Here is a 21,879-nt window from a genome sequence, read left to right on the forward strand (position 1 = left end):
ATTGTAATTACATGGATCTAGCTATACTGCCCAAAACCTTTGCTCTCTACATACTGGGCTAAATTTTTCTCTTAGTTAGCCAGTGGGTTCCACCAGCATAACTGGGAGGAGAATTTGGCCCAATATGTGTATCACGCTAATTAGTTTGCTTTGAAAAATTTGTATTTTCATTGTGAAAGGTACTGAGTGGACCAGATTGACTGCTTGGTAAAGGCAGGTACCAGCTCCTCTGGTTTTTTGTTTCTTTGGTGTGTGCATGCAGTCACACCTGGGTTTGATAAAATTACTGTATATGATACTGAATTAGTAGTAAACCAGAATGAAGTGTTGCAGTATAATTTGTAGTAACTAACGGTGTACTATCTTTACTGTTATCCTCCCCTCTAAAAACAGTATGCCCTCCCATTGGCTATGGCACAGGAATTATCACAAAGTTTGGCTCAGAATCTGGGAATACAGTGGGAGCCAGCAACCAGAAAACCGAGTATGTACTGTCATTGTGCACTGACTTTCTTCTGTCCTCCTCTTTTGCTGAACATACAAGCTTTTTGTAAAGGGTATGGTTACATACAAATGTACATCGACATAACTGTAAATAACATACAGCCATTGATTTTGTTATACGCTGGAGAATTACAATAAGAACCAAAACTTGATTTTAGCCAAATCAAGGTCAAATAAACCACGACCCGGTTGTGCACTCATTTTACAGTCATCAGTCTCTGACTTCAGTGACACTTTTATCTGAGTGAAAGGATCGGATTCATAATTGATGTGTACAGTGGTGTAACTTAGAACCTGTTATGCTAACTTAGACCTCTGCCCCCTTGCACTCAGACTCCCTTATCTATAACTTAAGTAGAATAGATGTAATTAAGTCACATGGAATCTATGTGCAAAGGAGTCTAACTTAAACTCCAAGAAGCGCAAGAAAATATAAATTAATGTTGGATGATGGTAGTTTAACTCACACCTTTTTTTACATCTTCTGCTCCGTGGCAGGTGAATTAGCCCAGCTTAAACACTACAGCACATGAGTAGAGTGGGTGTAAGTACTTCTGGGGAGCCGGATCCGAAGCCCATTGACTTCCATTTGGAGTTTTTTCCATTGGCTTCAGCGGGCTTTGGATTTGGCTCTGAGTATCTAACTTTCATCACCTTAAGTATCACTTCTGAATTTGACCCAAGGAGTCCAGGAAGAGGCCCCGATTTTGAATACGTCAGACATGCTTGTCCAAGTTTTTCTCATCCAAGACAAAATATTTGTCAAAGCAGTATTCCTTTCACTATTATGTGGTCACGATTAATTAGCAGTTACCATAGCAAGTATCTGAGATACGGCATTATTTCCTTTTACTTAGCACAGTTATTTCCTATTCTATCTCCAGTACTGTTGTGTGATAACTGTTGATATATGTTGTGTACTGGAGATGTCATCAAATCCTTCAAAAAGCAGTAGAATCTAGTCAGGAGCACCTTTCCTCTCATTGTTGGGCTGGGTTAATACTCTTTTTTTTTTTTTAAAGGAAAAATCAAGAAATTGTATCCTTGTTTTAGGTATGTCTTGCAGAGAGTAACAAGTAAATTAGTCTCAACGTCATTTTTGAAAGTGGTGGTAGAAGTACAAGCATTAGTAGCATTACCCAGCAGGCAGATGTAATAGCCTAACAATGGAAAAGTGATCAAGGTATAAATAACATGGCTAGAAAAGAAGCAAATTCTACCAAATGACATGTGGTTATTCTGTGTTCAGAAATACTGAATGTTTGCAGAGGTATCCAGAATAGAGTATTTTTTTTAACAGATTCTTGTCCGCACTATGTAATTCTTGTTTTACAGATTGTAAGACATTTTTACTTTGATTAACATTACTCCTGTATTTTTAATTAACAAATAAGTCATTGTTGACTTAGATGATGCAGCTTGTATAAACCCCTTTCATTCAACCACTTTCTGCTCTATATGCAAAGAACATAAGTTGATCGATAGATTGGGATGTTGTTGTTAATAATTCAAAGCAGATGGAACAAAAATCTATCTGTCATTTGCACAAGAACATTCCAGTTTTAAGGCTACATTCTGTTATGATAAACAGCCATCTGACCGCAATATATACTAATTAAAACCTTCTTTATATATAAAGTTTTATTTTTGCTGCCAGTATATTTATAACAAATTTCCTTCTTTCTTTTGTATGTTTGGTTTTGTCTGAGAAGAATGTGACTGCATAGAATCCTGGGGTGGCTGCATCATGGAGGAAACAGGGTATGCTGTAAAATCCAGTAACTGAGGGCTTTGGAGATGAGATCAGAGTACACAGTGTGACATACGTATTTATTTGTTGAGCATCATAAATCTGTTTCAGCACTAGATGAAAAGCTAGTACATTAGCAGTGGAGACAAACATTTGTGCTGAACAACTCAAACATACAGAAATTAAGGAACATAACATTGACTCGTAACATGGGATGTTTTGATTCTAGTTTATATTTTTAGAGTGGAGTTCATGGGGGAGCTCATAGGCCTTTCTGCCTCCCCTTGCTCAGTGTCTCTATAAGAGAAGAGTTACCAAATCTCTAGTTTTGAGAGAACAGGCAGCACTAATGCCTGCTGTGTAGAATGACAAAATGGAAGGGAACAAAGACTGAATGTTGCAAAATGAGATTTCATAGCTGAGCTACTTCAACCCAAACTTTCTGAAGAGAAAAAATCTGAGAATTTGTACTGACTGTTTTGGTATGTCCAGTTTTTTATTCTTAGTTTTCCAGACAGTAGTTAAAATTATCTTCATATATCTCTTCCATACCAAAAGGATGCCAACATTTTTGTAAATGTTTAAAATTGTATATAGGAACCACTGTACCCACTACTGAAGTCACTTTTGGAATGGAACAAAATAGGTATTTAACAGAACACAATAATACTACACAATAGTTTAGGATAAGTAGTAAGAAAATAACTTTTCCAATTGAAACTGCAGTGGAAATTTAGGTAAGCAGAATGTATAATCCAAACTGGAGTTTTGCCAGGATGCTAATATCTGTACTATAATAGGGTGGTCTTTCCCTTTAAGGGCCAGCGGCCAATCATCCCTGTTCACTAATCAGATGCAGCTGAAAATGGAACAGGAGTTCCCTATAAAGAGCTGAAGGAAACTGGAGGTTGATTGAGAAAGGGGCTAACTACAGAGAGAAGCTGCAGTCTCCCCCAGTAGTTGCTGGGGAAGGGAGACTCTAGATGTAGATGGGAAGTCCTGGGAGTTGTGGCTGGGTAGAAAGCCCCAGCTGGAAGGTTAGTTTGTTGGTTGGATAATAAATGAAACCAGGATGTAAGGCAAAATACTGATTTGGGCATGGCTGATAATTCCCCAGACTGGTGAAGAAAGTTACCAGCTTACACCTACATCTGTGAAAAATGGCATACAATGGTAAATGACTACAATGAAATATAATGCCTGAAGTTTATGGGTTGGCTTGGGACATTTTATTGGAACTTTTTCAACCCAAGTCTTGATGGTTTTTCTAAAAAAGAATAATCACTTTGTGTCTTACCATACTATTTTAAATAGAGTGAACCCTAAACTGTGCAGTCTGCTTTGGCCTCTCTTTTAGCTCAGAGGCTCATGTTATCCATGCAGCAAACAGTAGAAGTCCAGCACTTGAAGTAACAGACATCTTAGATAAATTCAATTGGACACTCTTCTTTAATTTTTAGTTTGTCACTTCAAATGCACTTTACAACATACGATTTCAAACTCAAAACATTATTTTTGCACACATTTGTTCTGGGGGTGTTCTAAATATTGTTATTGACTCTTGAAATTGTACTGTTATTTTTTTCATTTTGAGTCAGCACTGGCACCAGATCCCACCTTCTTTTTTTGTTTTATAGTGGCAACAGCACCAGATACCTATGGTTTTGCTCTCAAGATGGAGGGTGGTTTTTTTTCAATTTCTAGCTAAATGATTGATGAGTGTTAGTAAAATCTGAAAGGGAAGCATATCTGGGTATGAGCAGGGTTTCCTCCTTCGTGGAACAGACCTGCCTAATTCTTTTTTTCTAAAATGGAGCTCAGGAGCTGCCAGGTTTTGTTAAATTCTCCTTTTCTAATCAACTGCTTGTGAAACTGGGGCCTAAGGTCTCATCTTTGATCCTGGTAGACTCTTCTGTCACAGCCTAAGCATGCCTTGTAGATGCTAGATCCTACAGCTACTATACTACAGAGTGAGCATAGTTTCTTCAGCTTTGACTACTCAGCCACTGGTCACTTTGATGTGAGCTGTCTGGCTCATCTATCCTTCCTCCCAGATTTGAAGTTGTCTAGCACCTAGTTAGTGAAGCATAAAAATATCCAATAGGATTCCCCCTGGATCTTTGAGTTGGGTGTTGGACAAAAGGAACACCAACTTTTTGCAGTGGAGATACCTTTTTGTGTTAAAAATTAATCCAGAGTCACTGATCTTCAACAGAGAAGGCTATCTTAAACAATAAGCAAGAAATGAGAAAGATCTGGGATGCAATCCATCCAGGAGCTGAAGTGAAAAATGAGTCAGCCTCCAAATATATGGTACCACCACATTGGATTCTTTTAGTGAGAAGGAACATGGTAACTATTCAGTTGGCATAGAGAATGTTACATTATTAAGAAGATTGTAGAGACGCTGTTGCATCCTTGCTATGGATTCATATAGTAAAGAGAGAAATGTAATTTAAAAAAAATACAAAACAGTGTTAAAATGCTTGATTTTTTTTTGTTTTGTTTTTCAAAACATGAAGGACTCCCACTGAGCTGCTGTCATTGCTCTGACTGTTGTATATCTCTCTTGTAGCAAAAAAAAATTAGAGCAGCTCAAAGGAGGGTTATAATTTTCATCTCTAGTAACTGGGTTCAGTGAGGTATTTACTCAATTGATTCTTTATCATTTTAGGGTTTACCACTCCAGAAAATTTTCAAGATGCAGCATTGCAGAATACAAAGAATTTTTACTCAGAGGGGGAGGTGCCTGTCTTTTCAACAGGCCAACAAAGGTAATTTCACTTAGAGGATGAAGCCACTGCCAGGACATCCATTGACTATTAGACACTGCAGTGAAGATTAAGTGCTTTCATTGAACCTTCTTTTCCCTCAAAAGCTTTATTCAAATTCCATTGGGCTATTACAGATTTTTCTGATTTTTACTTGTAGCTTTATGGATCTTCTTCCTCATTAGCAGTCATTTCAGTTAATAAGGATTATTCTTCTTTGAGTGCTTGCTCATGTCGATTCCATTCTAGGTGCATGAGCGCCCACGTGCACAGTCGTCGGAGATTTTTGCCTTAGCGGTATCCGTAAGGTCGGCTGTAGCACTCCCTTGAGTGCCGTGTTCATGCGTTGGTATATTAGGTGCTGCCGACCCTATGCCCTCTCAGTTCCTTCTTACCGCCCGTGATGGTTGGTCAGAGCGCCTTGTCTTACATTGCAAGATCGTTAGTGGTTCTTACAGTCCGTTGTTCTGTCTCCTTTGTTGTTAGTTGATAAGTACTTAGCTAGACCTTTATGTTAAGTGTTAGAGTAGTAGTTTAGGAGTTAGAGCTCCGGCTGGGACTTCGCCTCAGAGCGGTGCATGTCCCATTCCCCAGCCTTTAAGCCATGTTCATTATGCAGCCGACCGATGCCCATTAGTGACACCCCCCCCCCACGAAAGCTGTTTAAAGAGTTTGGGGGAGTCCCACAGAAAGGATAAGTGCAGGATCTGCAAAATGTTGGCCCTCAAGCTCAGAAGGAGCAGGATATCTGTTTGAGGGCCCTCCTCACGGAGGCTGCTCTTCGTCTTACCTTGGAGCCTTCTCGATCTGACTCCATGCTTGGCGTCAGCACCACCGGCAACGGAATCCACCTGGCATTGTGCCCCCTCCCCAGTGCCTAAGAAGCAGTTGAAGTCTATGGGTTTGCCAGGCACCGCAGAAGAAGGGGGCTTCAGGCAAAGGATCTGTGTCAGACCACGTGCCTGCCCCGGAGCTGCTTGGCAGTACCGCTGTGGTTGGACCCTTAGTCCAGCCAGGGACCCGACTCCTGGGAGCAGCAGAGGATCCCGGCCCCTAGTAGGATCATCTGTGCCCGAAGTGAGCCTGGGGGCCAAAGAGCAAGTAGGCTCTTTTCTGAGCTCTTTTCAATGCACGGCTCCACAGCCTTAAAGATTCCCATGTCACCCTCCATTCCGTGGGCCTACACACCACTCTGCAGGCTAGAAAGCCGTTCAGTCCCCCTCCGCCTCCATCAAGGTCCTGGTGTGTCCCTCAGTCCAGCTCCTACAGGAAGAAGGACAGAGACAAAGAATTTAAACGGCGTCACCCTTTGTCTTCCCATTCCTCTGTCCAGCCTGGTTCTTCCAGAGGCCAAGGAAACTAGAAATGGGTGTTTTAAGGATTCGCCTGAGGACAGCGCCCCAGTCACTTCCCAGGATCCACCACCCAGCTCTTTCCTCAACTGCCTGTGCCCCTTCTGGTTGGCCTGGTTGCAGCTGACCTCAGACCATTGGGTACTCGACATAATATCTTCGGGCTACACCCTGCAGTTCATGGCCGTCCCCCCCTTCCCCATCCCTCTTCAGGATAAAGTATTTGGCCCGAGCGGATCACTGTGGTTGGATCACTGTGGTTGATCCTGGATTACCTTCTGCGTCTCAAGCGCCAAGGCCTGTCCCTTTCATCTATCAAGGTCCATTTGGCCACTATTTCGGTCTTCTGTCTGCTGCTTGAGGGTAGGTCGGTTTTTGCCCAAGACATGACTGTCAGGTTCCTCAAGTGCCTCTACCTGCATGTCAAGGTCCCTGTTCTGCCATGGGACCTGAATCTTATGCTGTCACAGCTCACGGGACCCCCCTTAAGTCTCTGGATTCCTGCTCTTTCCTTCTCCTGTTCTGGAAGGTCGTGTTCCTAGTTGCGATAACATCCGCCTGCTGGGTCTCCAAGATTAGGGCACTTACCTTGGAACCGCCCTATATGGTCTTCTATAAAGACAAGGAACAGCTGCGGCCATACCCAGGTTTCCTGCCCCAGATGATCTCGCAGTTTCATATGGGCCAGGACTTTTACTTACCTGCCTTTTTTCCCAAGCCACATAAGTCAGTGGAGGAACATAGATTGCATTTCCCAGACGTCAGGAGGATGCTAGCCTCCTACATTGAAAGGACCAAGCCATTCCGCAAGTTGATGCAATTGTTTGTCATGGTGGCCGACAGGATGAAAGGTTGTCCAGTGTCTGCTCAAAGAATTTCTTCTTGGATCACTGCCTGCATATGCTGCTGTTGCGATCAGGCAAAGGTGCCACCTCCAGCGATAGTAACCTCCCATTCAACCAGGGTGCAAGATTCCTTGGCAGCTTTCCTAGCCCACATGCCTACCCAGGACATCTGTAGGGCAGTCACCTGGTCATCTATCCCCATGTTCACGTCCCATTACACACTTATCCAGCAGACCTGCAACGATGCTGGCTTCGGTAGAGCAGTAGTGCAAGTCGCTAGGCTGTGAACCCTGAGCTCACCTACGAGCATACTGCTTGTGAGTAACCTAGAATGGAATTGACATAAGCAAGCACTCAAAGAAGAAAAAACAGTTACCTACCTTTTCGTAACTGTTCTTCGAGATGTGTTGCTCATGTCCATTCCATTACCCACCCTCCTACCCCTCTGTCGGAGTTGCCGGCAAGAAGGAACTGAGAGGGTGTAGGGTCGGCAGTGCCTAATATACCAATGCATGAGTGTGACACTCACGAGGGCACTACAGCCAACCCTACGGATACTGCTAAGGCAAAAATCTCTGATGACTGTGCACGCAGGCACGCACACACCTAGAATGGAACGGACATGAGCAACACATCTTGAAGAACAACAGTTACAAAAAGATAGATAACCATTTTTAAGGGAAATTTAAAACTTGTCTTCAGTGAATTCTTCATGCTCAGATAATAATTTAGGCCCTAATGTAATCCTCATAAGTAGATAGTTGTGTCCATTCGGAGCCTCATTCAACAGTAGTGCCCTATCCTTTTAAGCCAAAAATCGTGTAAAACAAACCCAGGTGTAGACACACGGGTAGTTAGTGCTCCATGTCCAGTCAATCCTCTGTGCCTTTTGCTGTTGGGAAGGTTGCCCATTATTGCATTATGAACTGGACAGAAATCAATAACTTGCGTCACATAGGCCATTAACAACTTTTGGTCGCTACCAACGTAGATTGGGTTTGAATTGGCAACATAGAGTTATAAAGTTGTGTAGTCTTCTTTAAATGCTGGTCCTTTTGTTTATTCCACACGTGAGTATATGCATGCAATCCATGTGCCTGAGACTGGAGATTTGTAGCAAATAGTGTCCATTTGCAGTTGCTCTCCTCGTGCTTCAAACCGAGGGCAGAAAGGGCAGTGTGGACTGCTCCCTGTGTCAGACCTGTGGGTGCTCAGGGTGCTGAGCTTCAGTCCCGCGAGGGTGCCAAGGCTTGGGGCACCTAGCTTCAGCTCCGCTGGGAGTGCCAGGGCACCGAGCTTCTGCCCTGCGGCTCCGCTCCCAGTTTCAGCCCCGCAAGCATGCCGGGGCTTGGGGCTTCAGCCGCAGGGCCTCACAGCCCCCTGAAACCGGCTGGCAGATCCCAGTTGAGAACAGCTGCCATCAAGGACTTGCCCTTTGAGTTTAATCTCTTCAGTGAGGAGCCTGACATGTCATTACACTCGCTTAAGGACTCCAGGATGATTCTCTGCTCCCTGTGTATTTACACCCCAACCCTGAAGAGAAAACACCACAAAAAGGCTGAGACCACCGCCCTTACAAACCACCACGTAGAGGGTTCAAAGACACGACCGGCGTCTTTTATAAACAATAAAGAATCAGCAAAGAATTAAACCAATTAGAAAAACACCAAAACTGTTTGTTGCAATAGCAGAGCGACCAGGAGGACAAGCGTTATCAGTCCAGAGATTCTGTAAGTGGATCTCTGGAAACATCATTCTACTGTTGGCACGTATTCCTCTCCTGGACAGGTTGAGGGCCCATTCTACAAGAGAGCATGAACAACCACAATGGTATCTCTTTGAGAAGTACTAATACTGAATGTTTGTAAGGCGTCTGCTTGGAGCCCTATCCACACCTTTAATGAAACATGTGCCCTAGTCTAGATCACTTCAGCAGGCGCAGCTTTGGAGACAGCAGCATTACAGACATCTATACCAACTGCATTCTCACACCTTCTGCCTGTCTGAATACTGCTTACCAATCTCCCACATGTGGAATATGCATAGGGATCAGCACTCGGAAAAATGGAGGTTACTTACCTGAAACTGGAGGTTCTTGGAGATGTGTGGTTCCTCTCTATATTCCACTACCCGCCCTCCTTCCTTCTGTGTTGGAGCCCATCTGATTCCAGGTAAGAGAAGGCATCGCTCCACGCTGCCCTTTATGCCCTCGGTTTGGAGCATGAGGAGAACAACTTCACCTACGTAGACCAACAGACACTACTTGCTACAAATCTCCAGTCTCGGGTGCATGGAGCACACGTGTACCAATGTGTGGAATACAGATAGGGACCACACATTTCAAAGTTCCAGTTATAGGTAAGTAACCTCCATTTCTTTTATCAATCTTCTTATCCATCCAGTCTCCTTTTACAACTCAACAAAGCAACAATTTTTTTCTGACAGACAACAGTAGTTTCCCACCCTGTTAAACCCAAAATAGGGTAAAAACAATCCATATTTCCTTTGTAAAACTAATTGAGACTGTAGTCTGGCATTTTACCAAGTTGTCAGCCTTGGCGATTTTAATCCCAAATGAGACTATATGCTATCTATCTCATTGTGTATACTTTTCCCTGATCTCCATTAATTGAAAAGATTTGATTTTATTGTTGCATAGACATTGGCTTTTCCAAAGTTACAGAAAACAAAACAAAACCCAAAACCTTTATATTTTACATCTTTAGCAGCCTTCGCATATAGATGACTGTAAAATTGAATGAATGTGGAGACAAAACAAAAAAGCACGTCATGGTGATTGTGATCATAGTAAGATTATGGTTGACTAATGGATGAACATGAGTAAAACTTCAGTTGACTGAAGATGGAGACCAAAATCCCTCTTACTCCAGTGAAAATGTCCCCTGGAGAATGGCTGAAGCACATATGTGGAGATGATTGTATAATGGAAACCTGATTTTCAGGTTCAGAGCAAGAGCAGAAGATCTTGCAGCCAGTACAGCAATACCGATGACTTGTAGGGGGAAAAGTGATCTTTTAATTTTCATATTTTTACCGAGAAGAATAGTTATTCTAAATCATGCTTACATTTTATTAGTGAAGGACTGTGTGTAAGGCAGTTCAGTGTTCATTCAGCCTCTAATGCTGGAAACTATAGCCCCTTTCAATTAGCTAAATAGTTTCTGTAAAAGAGAAAAATGTGTTTGAATCTTTCATCAGAGCAATATTTTAAAATTGTCCATCTCTTTTTCCCCAAAAAAGTATCCGAAGAAGAGTTCAGTGAAATGTCATGTTATGTTTGTTACATTTAGCAAAACAACAGGCAAACAGGTACCTGGATTTACCTCGGACATTCAGTAGCATTCTAGTGATTGATATATCCCTGTTAACGTCAAATCTCTTGTTATTGTCATGGTTTTTATAATATAACTATTACAAAATGTCAAAAGTAGGAAATGCTTTTGAAAAATAATTACTTTGTAAAATGGCAGAGCTGTAAAAATCATCATAGCTTCTGCTAAAAAAAATTACTATGTTTTGAGAGCTAGCGGAGCAATTTGTGTCTTGTACAGGTTTAATGAAGTGACTTTACTGCACTCAAAGGATGGAGATATATTCTAGAGGTCAACAAAAAATCATTGAGAAATGAAAAATTGGACAAGAGGAATTTTAAAGTGACCCTGAATGATTAAGTTGATTTATATGACTCCTGAATCACTGACATTTGTAAAACTCAGCAGTAAGGAAACCTGCAGATGTGTTGTCGTCTTGCATCTACCAGTGGGTGTTGCAATAGATGTAACAGCAAGGGGGGGTTAAGAGATGGAAATGGGGAAAAATTAGGAACTGACAAATGCAGCAATTAAATATAATAGTTTACAAATAAGTTACACAAAATGAAAATCAAAACTGTTAATCACCACTGTGGTGGCTCAGTGGGTCATGGAATGTACTGCCCCTCAGGAGATTGGAATCTAAGACCATCCTCAGGATACTAGTATCCTCAGTTAGGGGAGGCTGAGTGGTGTTTTAATTTGGTATGATGAGCACATTATTAAAACCCAGGCTCAGATATCTGCTGTTGCTTACCACTGAAACAGAAAACAAAATATAACTTCCATAATTACCGAAGAGCTGATTTATCTATTGTTTTTTAATCATGAGACTTATTCTGTTTGCAGAATGAAGAGTAAATAGCCAGTGTAGATTACTATTTCTTTGGATCCTGGGAATAGCTTTTTAGCAATATTTATTCATATTGATTTGTCTCATCATATGTTAACTGCTGAATAACACACACAGAACATCCTTTGCTTGCGGGATATTCCTTGATTGCTATTTTCCTATTCATGAGTAAAATCAATAAACTGTAATAGACCCCATCTTCCACTAGGGTTGCCAACTTTCTAATTGCACAAAACCAAACACCCTTGCCCTGCTGCCACCCTTGCCTGCCCCTTCTGCAAGGTCCTGCCTCCTGCCATGCCCCGTCTCTGAGGCTCTGCCCCCGCTCACTTTATCCCCCCCATCCTCTGGTGCACGCTCATTTTCACTGGGCTGGGGCAGGGGGTTGGGGTGCGGGAAGGGGTGAGGGTGTCAGCTGGAGGTGGGTGAGGGGGCTCCTGGCTGAGGCAGGTGGTTGGGGTGTGGGAGGGAGTATGGACTCTGGACTTGGGGGGTGTGAGCTCTGATGTGGGGCCAGAAATGAGGGGTTCAGGGTGAGGGAGGGGGATCCAGGCTGGGGCAGGGGGTTGGAGTGCAGGGCGGGGGGTGAGGGCTCTGGCTGAGGGTGTGGGCTCTGGGGTGGGGCTGTTAATGAGGGGTTTGGGATGCAAGATCGGGCTTCAGGCTGGGGCTGAGGGGTTCGAATTGTGGAAGGGGGTTCAGAGCTGGGGCAAGAGGTTGAGGTGCAAGAGGGGGTTCTGGGTGCAGGCTCTGGGAGGGAGTTTGGGTGCAGAAGAGGGCTAAGGGCTGGGGCAGGGGATTGGGATGTGGGAGGGGTTTTGGGGTGTAGGCTCCAGGCAATGCTCCCCACAGGTGGCTCCCCACAAGCAGCAACATGGTTCTCAGCTCTTAGGCAGAGGTGCGGCCAGTCTGCTCTGCATGCTGCCTCAGTCTGCAGGCACCACCCCAGCAGCTCCCACTGGCCAAGAACCACGGCCAATGGGAGCTGTGGAGCCAGCGCTCGGGGCAGCGTGCAGAGCCCCCATGTCCGCCCGTACACCTAGGAACCAGAGGGACATGTCGTCGCTTCCTGGGAGCCACGCGGAGCCAGGTAGGGAGCCTACCAGCCCCGCGCCAACTGGACTTTTAACTGCCTGACTGGAGCTGCCAGGGTCCCTTTTCGACCAGGCATTCTGATTGAAAACTGGACCACCTGGCAACCCTATCTTCCATGCTTATCTTCATTGGCAAATATACTGTCTAGGTGTGTCACAACCCTGATCAAACTTCCCCTTCTGGACACTCACCAGGCTGCTGTGTTGGGTCACATCACTGGACATCTGTGCTTTTAAGATTTCCTGAGGCTGAGAAGAGTCCAGACACTACCTATGGTTCTGAATTTGTAGGCGCACTCTTAGGATGCAGATCTTCCATCTAGCGCCACCTTCTGGCTAAGCTGAGACCCTGCAGTCCAACTGCCTACACCCTGAGACTAGTGTTGGTTACCCCAGACTCCTCATTTGCAGATGCTCACCCTTTCCAAGACCGCCAGCCTTGTGGGCATTCTAGTTACAGTTTACCTCTTCAGGAACATATAATAATTGAAGCAGACAGACACAGACTTTGTAAAGAGGATTTCTAAAAACAATTTGTCTTTACTTAAACAGCACAAGAGAGACAGAATCTAGGCAAAATAAGAAACACCTGCATGTGAAACTTTGCCTCAGTTTCCTCGCCACTCTAAGGTATCCAGGATCCCCTATATAAACATGGGTTCTCCTTCGAAACAAAGTCTCGTCTGCCTCTGTAGCCAGCTCCCCAGCCACCACCACCACCAGCAGTGAGGGAACCCCCAGAGCTCCCCAGCTTCCAGGGTTGGGGGGACCCCCCGGAGCTCCCCAGTCCTCAGGGGCGGCAGGAGATCCCTGGAAGCTCCCCAGCCTGGGGGAGGGGAATCCCCCAGAGCTCCCCAGTGCCCGTGCAGTGGGGAATCTCCTGCAGCTCCACAGCCACCACAGGCTGGGGTCCCTTCTAGCTCCCAGCCACAGCAGGGCAGGACTCTTTCCCTGGACTCTTTCTCTCCCCATTGTGTTATGGTTATTTTTAGTAAAAGTCAGGGCCAGGTCAAGGCCAGATTGTTCACAGCTGCTCCCCAATTAGCACAGGAAAGGATACAAGTAGCCCACACACCTTGTGCTCCTGGACAATTGGCCAGCTAGCTGCACAAGGGGCTGCATTGCTACTTGCACTCCCTGAGGAGTAGCTCTGGGTGTCCTCTCTCTGAAGTGGTGTCTTAGAAGCACTGTGATGAGGGTTTGTTCCTTAAAGGCATAGTTGAGTCAGTTGCCAGCTTCCATCTTTTTTCACAATGGTTTTATTCTTTGTGTGTCTCTCAGTTGTTTGAAACTCCCGAATGTGGAAATGGATATGTAGAAGCAGGAGAAGAATGTGATTGTGGTTTCCGAATGGTAAGTTTAAAATGCTCGGTTTCAGAGTAACAGCCGTGTTAGTCTGTATTTGCAAAAAGAAAAGGAGTACTTGTGGCACCTTAGAGACTAACCAATTTATTTGAGCATAAGCTTTCGTGAGCTACAGCTCGCCTCACGAAAGCTTATGCTCAAATAAATTGGTTAGTCTCTAAGGTGCCACAAGTATTCCTTTTCTTTTTAAAATGTTCTTATGCACTGTTCTTGCAGCCCCTTCTCACATTTGATGTATTGAGCAAAAGTTCTATATGGATGTTAAAAATGGAAAAAGAAAGAATTTTGTATTGAATTTACGCTGCCTGTTTTATGGAACAACTTTGATCAGAGAATTGTATTAGTCAACTTTCTGTAAAAGAGGGAGAATATATTCCCTAATGAGAAAATATTTGTTTCTGCTACACTGTGTTATGCTCAATCTTACAAATACAGAAAAAACCTGTTGCCTTTCCTATTTTCCCACCCCACTCCACCCCACACTTGCCTCAGGAAAGTGCCTCTTAAAGGTAGTGTGGAACTGGCTGAACCCTGTGAGCAGCGGGGACCATGATGATGGGTCCTGGGTAAAACAGCATTACACCATGTATAAGTGCGCAAGGAAAGAGGAGCAATAAGCTAGAGCAGGGCAGAGTGGCATGCAGCTCCAGACAGAAGAGAGAACTCCTCCTCCTTGCCTCTTATCTCACCTTGTTCTGGGTATGGACGTAGATATGGAGGGATTTTGGCTGTGGCCCTGAGACAGAGAAATTATGAAAGAGAGGGAAAGAAGGGAGTTATATAAAGATGAAGCTGACATAGAATAAAGGGGTTGGTAGGGTTCCCACTTGAGCTTGGTAATTATACTTCAAGGTCTCTGTTCATTCTCACTTGTAGTGAACTCTCTCTCTTAGTGCTTCAGGAACAGAACATGTTCCCAAAGCTTTGTCATCTGGGGCTGCACACATGCACACTCTGTCTGTATTGAATGTTCAGTGCCTAAGACTATATTAGGTAGTGCAGCCTCAGTTCCTTCTCTTCCACTCCAAAGTGCATTCAGGGAGCCTTTAGCTTTGTCCAAGTCTGCACCTGTAGATCTTTATTTAGGCTCCTTTAGTTCTTTTGTAAATAATAGTATATATAGTTAGTTCTCTTAGGGGTTTTCCTTAGTGCGTGCAAACTGCCTCAATAGCTTACATTGGCATGGAGTCCATGGTGGAACCTCATCCTCAGACAGGTTTGAGAAGATATGCACTGTCTCTCTTAATAGTCCCAAATCCAGGATTTGGTTGCTGCTATAGAATTCTTTACACTGGTCTCCCTGCTAGTTTGATGTTTAAATAGTGTAAAGGATTCTTCCATCTGGTTTATTTTCTAGTCAATACAGGAGTGAATCCTTTCCCTGATCATGATATACAGGCTGGTGTGTTTGGATGATTGAGAAGGACAAAATGCCCAGAGTGGAAGATTCATAGATCACTTAATGTATTTTCTTTAGGAATGCTATGAAAACTGCTGTAAAAAGTGCTCTCTCTCTAATGGAGCTCACTGTAGTGATGGACCCTGCTGTAACACATCCTGTCTTGTGAGTCGTCTTATAGCATTTCTTTCTGTTTTCTCTCTGTCTTCCCTAGAACTAATGTCTAACCTGATACAGGTCAAACACTGGGTGACAGTGGGGGGAAATAGGCCACATATACTGAATCAAAATGTTTTTAAGGAACATAACATGATTACTCACCTGCAGACAATGTGGCAGTAGATGAGGATTATGTGTATGTTGCTATTGTTAATGCACACAATGTTATACCATACATCTGGATTTGATTAATTCCACCTCCACGACATCTATGACCAATCTTGGGAGTTAAAGATTTTAATCCAAATTTTCAAAATATTGTGCTGGTTTGGGTCACAAAACTTTCATTGACTTTGATATGGTTCATATATCTGAAACCTTGATCAATACTTTGAAAATGTTATTGAGATTAATGTTAAAACCAGATTACATTTATTTATCTATTTACTTATATGGTTGAAAGTAAATGTGTTATGGGTAGAGTGATTTTTAAGCTGCTTGGTGTTTTGGGTGCAATGATCTAATAGTATGTAAAGTTGTAATGTGCATTTCTCTTCTTCAGTGGCAAGTAATTGAATTTATACTTTTGGTAGCATTACTTGTCATCCAGCTGAAATCTCTGGAAGCCACACAGTATGATAAATACTAATAGTTGCTACAGTAGTTAGTGAAGGCTTTCTTCTCTGATATAGTTTGCCAATAGCAGATATTGAAGGGCATACTAAGCAGCCTCTCACTTGATTTTTCATTTTTAAATATTGTGATTTGTGGTCCAAAATTCTGGATTGCAAGTACTTTAGAAAAAAATAATTTAGATGCTGATCTCATTGTGATAATATTGGGCCACACTCTGGTATCCTGTTGTTTCATGCACAGGATTTCAAATGAAGTCAGTGGGAGTCTTGTGCATAGCTTATGGCAGGATATGGTGAATTATTAGTATATCTGGGAAATGTTATTAGAGACAGAGCAAAGATGAGAATTCCTAAAGGATGTGGCTTAAACTGTTCCATGAGAAGTAGGTCTCTGAACATCACAGGACTATAACCTGCCTTTTGACTTGGGGCAGTTGATGTAATTTCTCAGATAACTATCTAAATGTAATTAAAAGAAACAGGATGAGACTGGGTTGAGATATAGTATCTTTGTTGGTAAACATTAACAATATTTTTTTTACTGTCTCATGCTGCTGGGCTTTATTTTAGCCCCATTAAATTAAACATACGCCTAATCTGTATAATGTAGAAGCAGATGTGCTGTTGATAAACCAATGGATGGGTGGGTTGGTTGTTTTGTTTAAAGTCTCAATATTTTCTCGGCAGAAATAAATCTGTATGGTTTTTCCCATACACATAGTGTCTTAATGGTATGAAAAATATGTCTAGCAGAGATGTGTCACTAAAGAATACTTTTCAGATTACTGATGTGCACCACTTTCAGTTGAACCAGAAGCTAGCAATGGGTTTTTTGCTGTTCCTAGATAATTCAGCATTTCCTGAATATACGTGTGTGTGTGTGTGTGTGTGTGTGTATGTATATATGTGCACAAGTATTACAAAATGTAGGTTCCTGAGTTAGTCATACACTATTTCTGTACCAAAAGCTTCCTCTGGATATGTTTTGTTCTCTCTGTTGTTCTGTGGGCAAGACTCAAAGGATGTTGATACTGAGACTCATTTGAAAATTGAGAAGTATGGCTTTGAAACATGAGGAATATTTCTAAACAAGAATCCAGAATATGCCATTATATAATCTCAGTTCTAATGAATGGTCGCTGTTTTCTAGTTTTTCCCACGAGGCTATGACTGTCGATATGCAGTGAATGAGTGTGATATTACAGAGTACTGTACTGGCGACTCTGGTCAGGTATGTATACCTAAGCTCTCTGCATACTCTATTCAATTTCATAATCTTTTTATCCCAGTTAAATATATTGAGTAACAAGCTGATACTACATTGGCTCAAAATGACCAGTTCCCTCATTAGTTGTAAATATTAAAAATGTATTTTGATTGAAGTGTCTTTGAAGAAGGTTTTTGTTCTAGTGATTAGCAAATGGCTGCTCTCAATTATTTAATAAACATAAACTCTGTTACAAAAAGAGAAAGGAAAACTCATAAAACAATGTGAAGAGTGAATGACACAAACCCCAGCAAAATATCTAAAACTGATAAACAGGTTATTGGCAATAAGCACTTATTATAGATGCAGTGTAGGTATACACATGTTAGCAGAAAGCAAAGCAATCCTTTAAGAAAAGAAAAAGGAAAGAAAACAAATATAGTATAAAATAAGGAAAGGAAAATAAAACCTGTTTATGTGCTGTGCTGAATGATTTGTTTCAGAACATTACTTATCAAAAGAAATAACGGCAGAGAGACTAAGTCTGCCTTTACTCAAACCCCATTGGGATTCCCTGGAGTTTAGTGAGGGCACAACTTAGCAAAAGTATCAAAGAAAAGGTATGCATGTAAAGCTATATTTCATTCTACCCACAATGGAGCCTTGACATTTCATGTATTGACTCATCTCCTTAATTTCCATTAAGTACACGCAATAAGAGTAGAATTTAACATGGTACTTCAAGGTTTATCAGGCAATTAAAGCCATTAGCTGTTCATACCAGTATAGTCAGTATGCTGTTTGTGATTTTGGTGTTGGCTACTTAAACTGTACATGATTCAAAGGGAATCCTAGAGGCTTTGGCTATCGGAGTCTTGGCTGAAAACTAAAGAAAAGATGAAACTTTTATTCTTTACTGATTAATGTATTTATCTTAAGAGCAAGCATTACAATTTCTGTTTAACAAAGAGCCAGAATTTCTCTGTAGTGGAGAATGAAAGCTGTCCTATCCTAGAGCACTTCTAGATATGTAGATAGAACAGTGTGCTCAATTTCTTCTCCCTCTCTCCCCACACACACTTGCAGTGAGCAACAAGAAAATAACAGAATAATGCCCTAGCCATCTGGCATTTACACTGGCTCCCAAAACACTCCTAAAACAAGTAAGATTATATCTGGTCCTGCAGAATGCACAAGTGGAAAGGCATTGTAGGCTAATCAGATTCTTGCAGTTCCCTGAATACAAAGACTGCACAAGATTAGTGCTGTCAACAGTGGTATCTCCAGAGTTTGTGGGGAGGGAGTTGGGCAATGCCCACATCCCCATCTATCCCTCAGAGCTAATGAGTGCAGAGTAGAGCTGAAATACCAGCCGCCTCTCATCAGGTGGAAGAAGTTAGTTTCAAAGAAAGGGTAGGGGAAAGAGTTCTGATCGGAGACTCTTTGGTTCATGAGAAAACTCCCTCCCCCATGTTTGTTTCTCTCCCCCTCTATATAGACTCTGTGTCCTCCCCATTTCCACCATGTTGTCTCTTTCTCCCATCCCATCCTTCATTGGTTCCTTGCTCATGCTTCCCTTGTTTAACAAAAATAGCAGTATGAAAGTAACTAATATCCTCTCTGACAACTAGTCCTTTTAGTTGCACTTACACTCTGCTTCTTCTACCAGTCATATTAGAGTAAGCAGCAACAGAAAACCAGCTTGAGAGTAGGTGGCTGGTGTTTGCATACTAAGGTAATGGGTGTTACAGAAAAACCTTAAAACCACCTTCCTATCCTCACTTAAAAGGACATAGCAGGAATATCATGATGTTCTTTGGCACTCCAAATGTGTGCACCAAACAAAGAAGGATCCAAATCCAATTTAAAATAATTTTAGATCCAGTTCTACCACACACACACACTTTGAATAGTATCTTACTCTGCAAGTAGGTCCACTGTTTCCAGTGGATGTACTTGCACAGTAACTCGTCATTATCCTCCTTGACCTATCAGCTGCCATTAATGCCATCCGCCACACTCTTCTTGAAATCTGGTCATCTGTTGGCTTTCATGACTGTCCTCACATGGTTCTCCCACTGACTGTTAGATCACTCCTTTAGTGTCTAGTTCAGTGGGTCTGCCTCCCTCTGTCTCCCTCTTTCTGTGGGGGGATCCTCTGGTTTGCATCCTTGGCCCCCTCCTCTTCTCCCTATCCACCCTATCTCTGGGCAAACTTATCTGTCAACATGGCTTTGACTACTTTATGATGATGACGACTCAGAGTCTGCCTCTCTACTTTGGACCTCTTGCCCTACAGTTAGATTAAAATCTTAGCCTGGCTTTCTCTTTGTGGGTATCCAGTCATCAGCTGAAACTACTGGCCGAAACAAAGCTTTTAACTTTTCTCTGAAGCCCTTTCCTTTCTCTATCATTGTGGACTTTCACCTTGTCTCTTGGTTTCATTTTTCATTTGGGCCTCTTTCTCATTTGGCCCTGTTGCCTGCGGCCTCAAGTTAATTCAACATGCTATTCCTAAGATCATCTTCCTGGCTTGTCACTTGGACTCCTTTACCACCCTTTTTAAGTCCCTCTGTTGGCTCCCCCTCTTCCATCACATCTAATATAAATTTCTTATCCTAACTTTCCACTGTTTAGCCATGCCCTGTCTATCCACCCTACTATCTCCTGCCTTCTCTTTCCCAGTGATTCCAGCCTTGATTGCCCTCTTATCTGCTTTTCCCACAAGCACCTTTGCACTTTCTTCCCTGCCAGCACCTTGCCTGGGAAAAGCTCCCAGTCAAAATCCTTAATCACCACATTATCCTTCTTCAAGCCCCTTCTCAAAGCTCACCTCTGCCAAAATGTATAAAGCAAACTGCCATCTGGCAATTGTGATTATTGCTAATATATGGCGAAGATTTGTGCACACATTGCTGGTCTGCACATGAAAATTAATCCAAAATAAGATAGGAAGTGAATTTAAAGTGGATTAACACTTCCAAAGCTTTAGAAGTGGATTAAGCTAATTTGGAATAAGGCATTCTTATTTCGGAATAAGAGTGTCCACACATCGAGTTAGTCAGGAATAGTTACCTCAGAATAATTTCCCATGTAGATAAGCCCTAAATCTGTATTAAAACATCCAGTTATTTTTTGTTACCCCATTCTCCTCCCAGTCTGCCTGTTTGTCTCATCCACCTATTATGCCTGTCTCTCAGACTAAGCTCTGCAGGATAGAGACTGTTAATTTGTATATTTTTGTATAATGACTTATTCAGTGGGGCCCTGGCACGGTTGAGGCATGTGTAGCGTCTGAGAAAAGTTAAATATGGACAAAATTGAAGCTTTGTTTTTTAAGAAAGTTATGAGCCATTCAGTTTGTGTTGTTTGGAAGACATTGCTGAGTGCGCCTGCAAATATATAAATGGGTAATGTCATCCTCTTTATGCCCCAAATGTCACCTATTTTAAAATTGTTCTCCTTCAAGTGATTGTCCTTATGCCCGTCCCAGTGATGGTATGTATACACCTCATGTGAGGAAGAGCAGAACGCATGTCAGTGGAATGTGCATATAGACAGTCATTCAACAGAGAAAGGAAAATTAATTACTGTATACAGTAACTGGAGTTCTTTGAGATGTTTATCCATATGCATGTTCCACAACCTGCGCTTCCAGCTTCTCTACATCAGAGTCCTCTTATATGGGATTCTGCAGTCAGAAGGAACCAAATGGCAGTGGGCATGCCTTGCCCTTATATGCTCTTGCAGAAAAGCATGAGGACTGCAGAGTGCACACACGCCCTATGGGTACTGCTGGCCCCAAAGACTTGGATCTCTACTTCTTGAGGTGCATGCATAGCATCAATGAAATGTGCATATGGACAACACATTTTGAAGAAGTCCAGTTACTGTACAAATGTTCTCTACACCAGAAAAATCTTTTGTGCTATTTTTAACAAATCCACCATTCTGTTATCAAAAACATTAAAGAGGAAAAGCTATTTGCCCCTAGTTTTTAATTGATTATACAAAATTACTGTAACATGTACTTTTTGTGGACACTTGTTGCTCTGTAGCAACTATATCTAACAAATACTTGCATACAAAAAAATGAACTTCATGACAATTTAGTGCAGTGGTCCCCAACCTTTCTGTGGGAATAGCATCTTCCTATTCCCAGAAGACTGTGGCGGCAGCCAGACACCCTGCCGCTGAAATGCTGCCGAGAAGCGGCAACGCTTCTCGGCGGCATTTCGGCGGGTGGTTCTCGGGTGGCTGTGCTCAGCAGCGGCATTTCGGCGGTGTGGTGTCCTGTGGGCGCACACAACTGCCCCGGCGGGCACCGTTGCACCTGTGGGCACCCTGTTGGGGACCCCTGATTTAGTGCATAGCCATTTCTGTTGATGTCTCCAACAATGTCATAAAATCAGTAAACAGAAAAACCAAAATAGGCAGTTAGATATGGGCTAGTTGTCTTGTGACAATGCACAATCACTGCCAATGCACAATCACTGCCAATTGGCAGATCCCAGGAGCTGGTCCCAGTAAGGGTTCAGGGCGCTGTGAAAGTAGTATGCTTACTATATATTTATTTTTAAAGTCATTCTATCTCTGTCCCTTTGTTTCTTGTT

At 42.6% G+C, this 21,879-nt stretch overlaps 1 protein-coding gene across 14 annotated transcripts in view; it reads left to right on the plus strand.

The window, feature by feature from the left end:
• The window catches only part of ADAM23 (ADAM metallopeptidase domain 23), a 175,735-nt gene that overhangs the window by 104,298 nt on the left and 49,558 nt on the right, over positions 1-21,879 (plus strand). For 13 of the 14 annotated variants that reach the window (XR_005227299.2, XR_006285068.1, XR_006285069.1 and 10 more), the window contains exons 13-18: positions 394-484; positions 2,217-2,265; positions 4,929-5,028; positions 13,783-13,854; positions 15,344-15,430; positions 17,210-17,290. Coding sequence is in view for 8 of the 14 variants with exons in the window: in XM_037912209.2 (XP_037768137.1) it covers positions 394-484; positions 2,217-2,265; positions 4,929-5,028; positions 13,783-13,854; positions 15,344-15,430; positions 17,210-17,290 (480 nt within the window). In the remaining 6 variants the exon portion in view is untranslated. The remainder of the gene's footprint in view (positions 1-393; positions 485-2,216; positions 2,266-4,928; positions 5,029-13,782; positions 13,855-15,343; positions 15,431-17,209; positions 17,291-21,879) is intronic. The other variant, XM_037912213.2, reaches the window with a different exon arrangement.

Source organism: Chelonia mydas, chromosome 11 (genome assembly GCF_015237465.2).
Source record: "Chelonia mydas isolate rCheMyd1 chromosome 11, rCheMyd1.pri.v2, whole genome shotgun sequence".
Classification (NCBI taxonomy): domain Eukaryota; kingdom Metazoa; phylum Chordata; order Testudines; family Cheloniidae; genus Chelonia; species Chelonia mydas.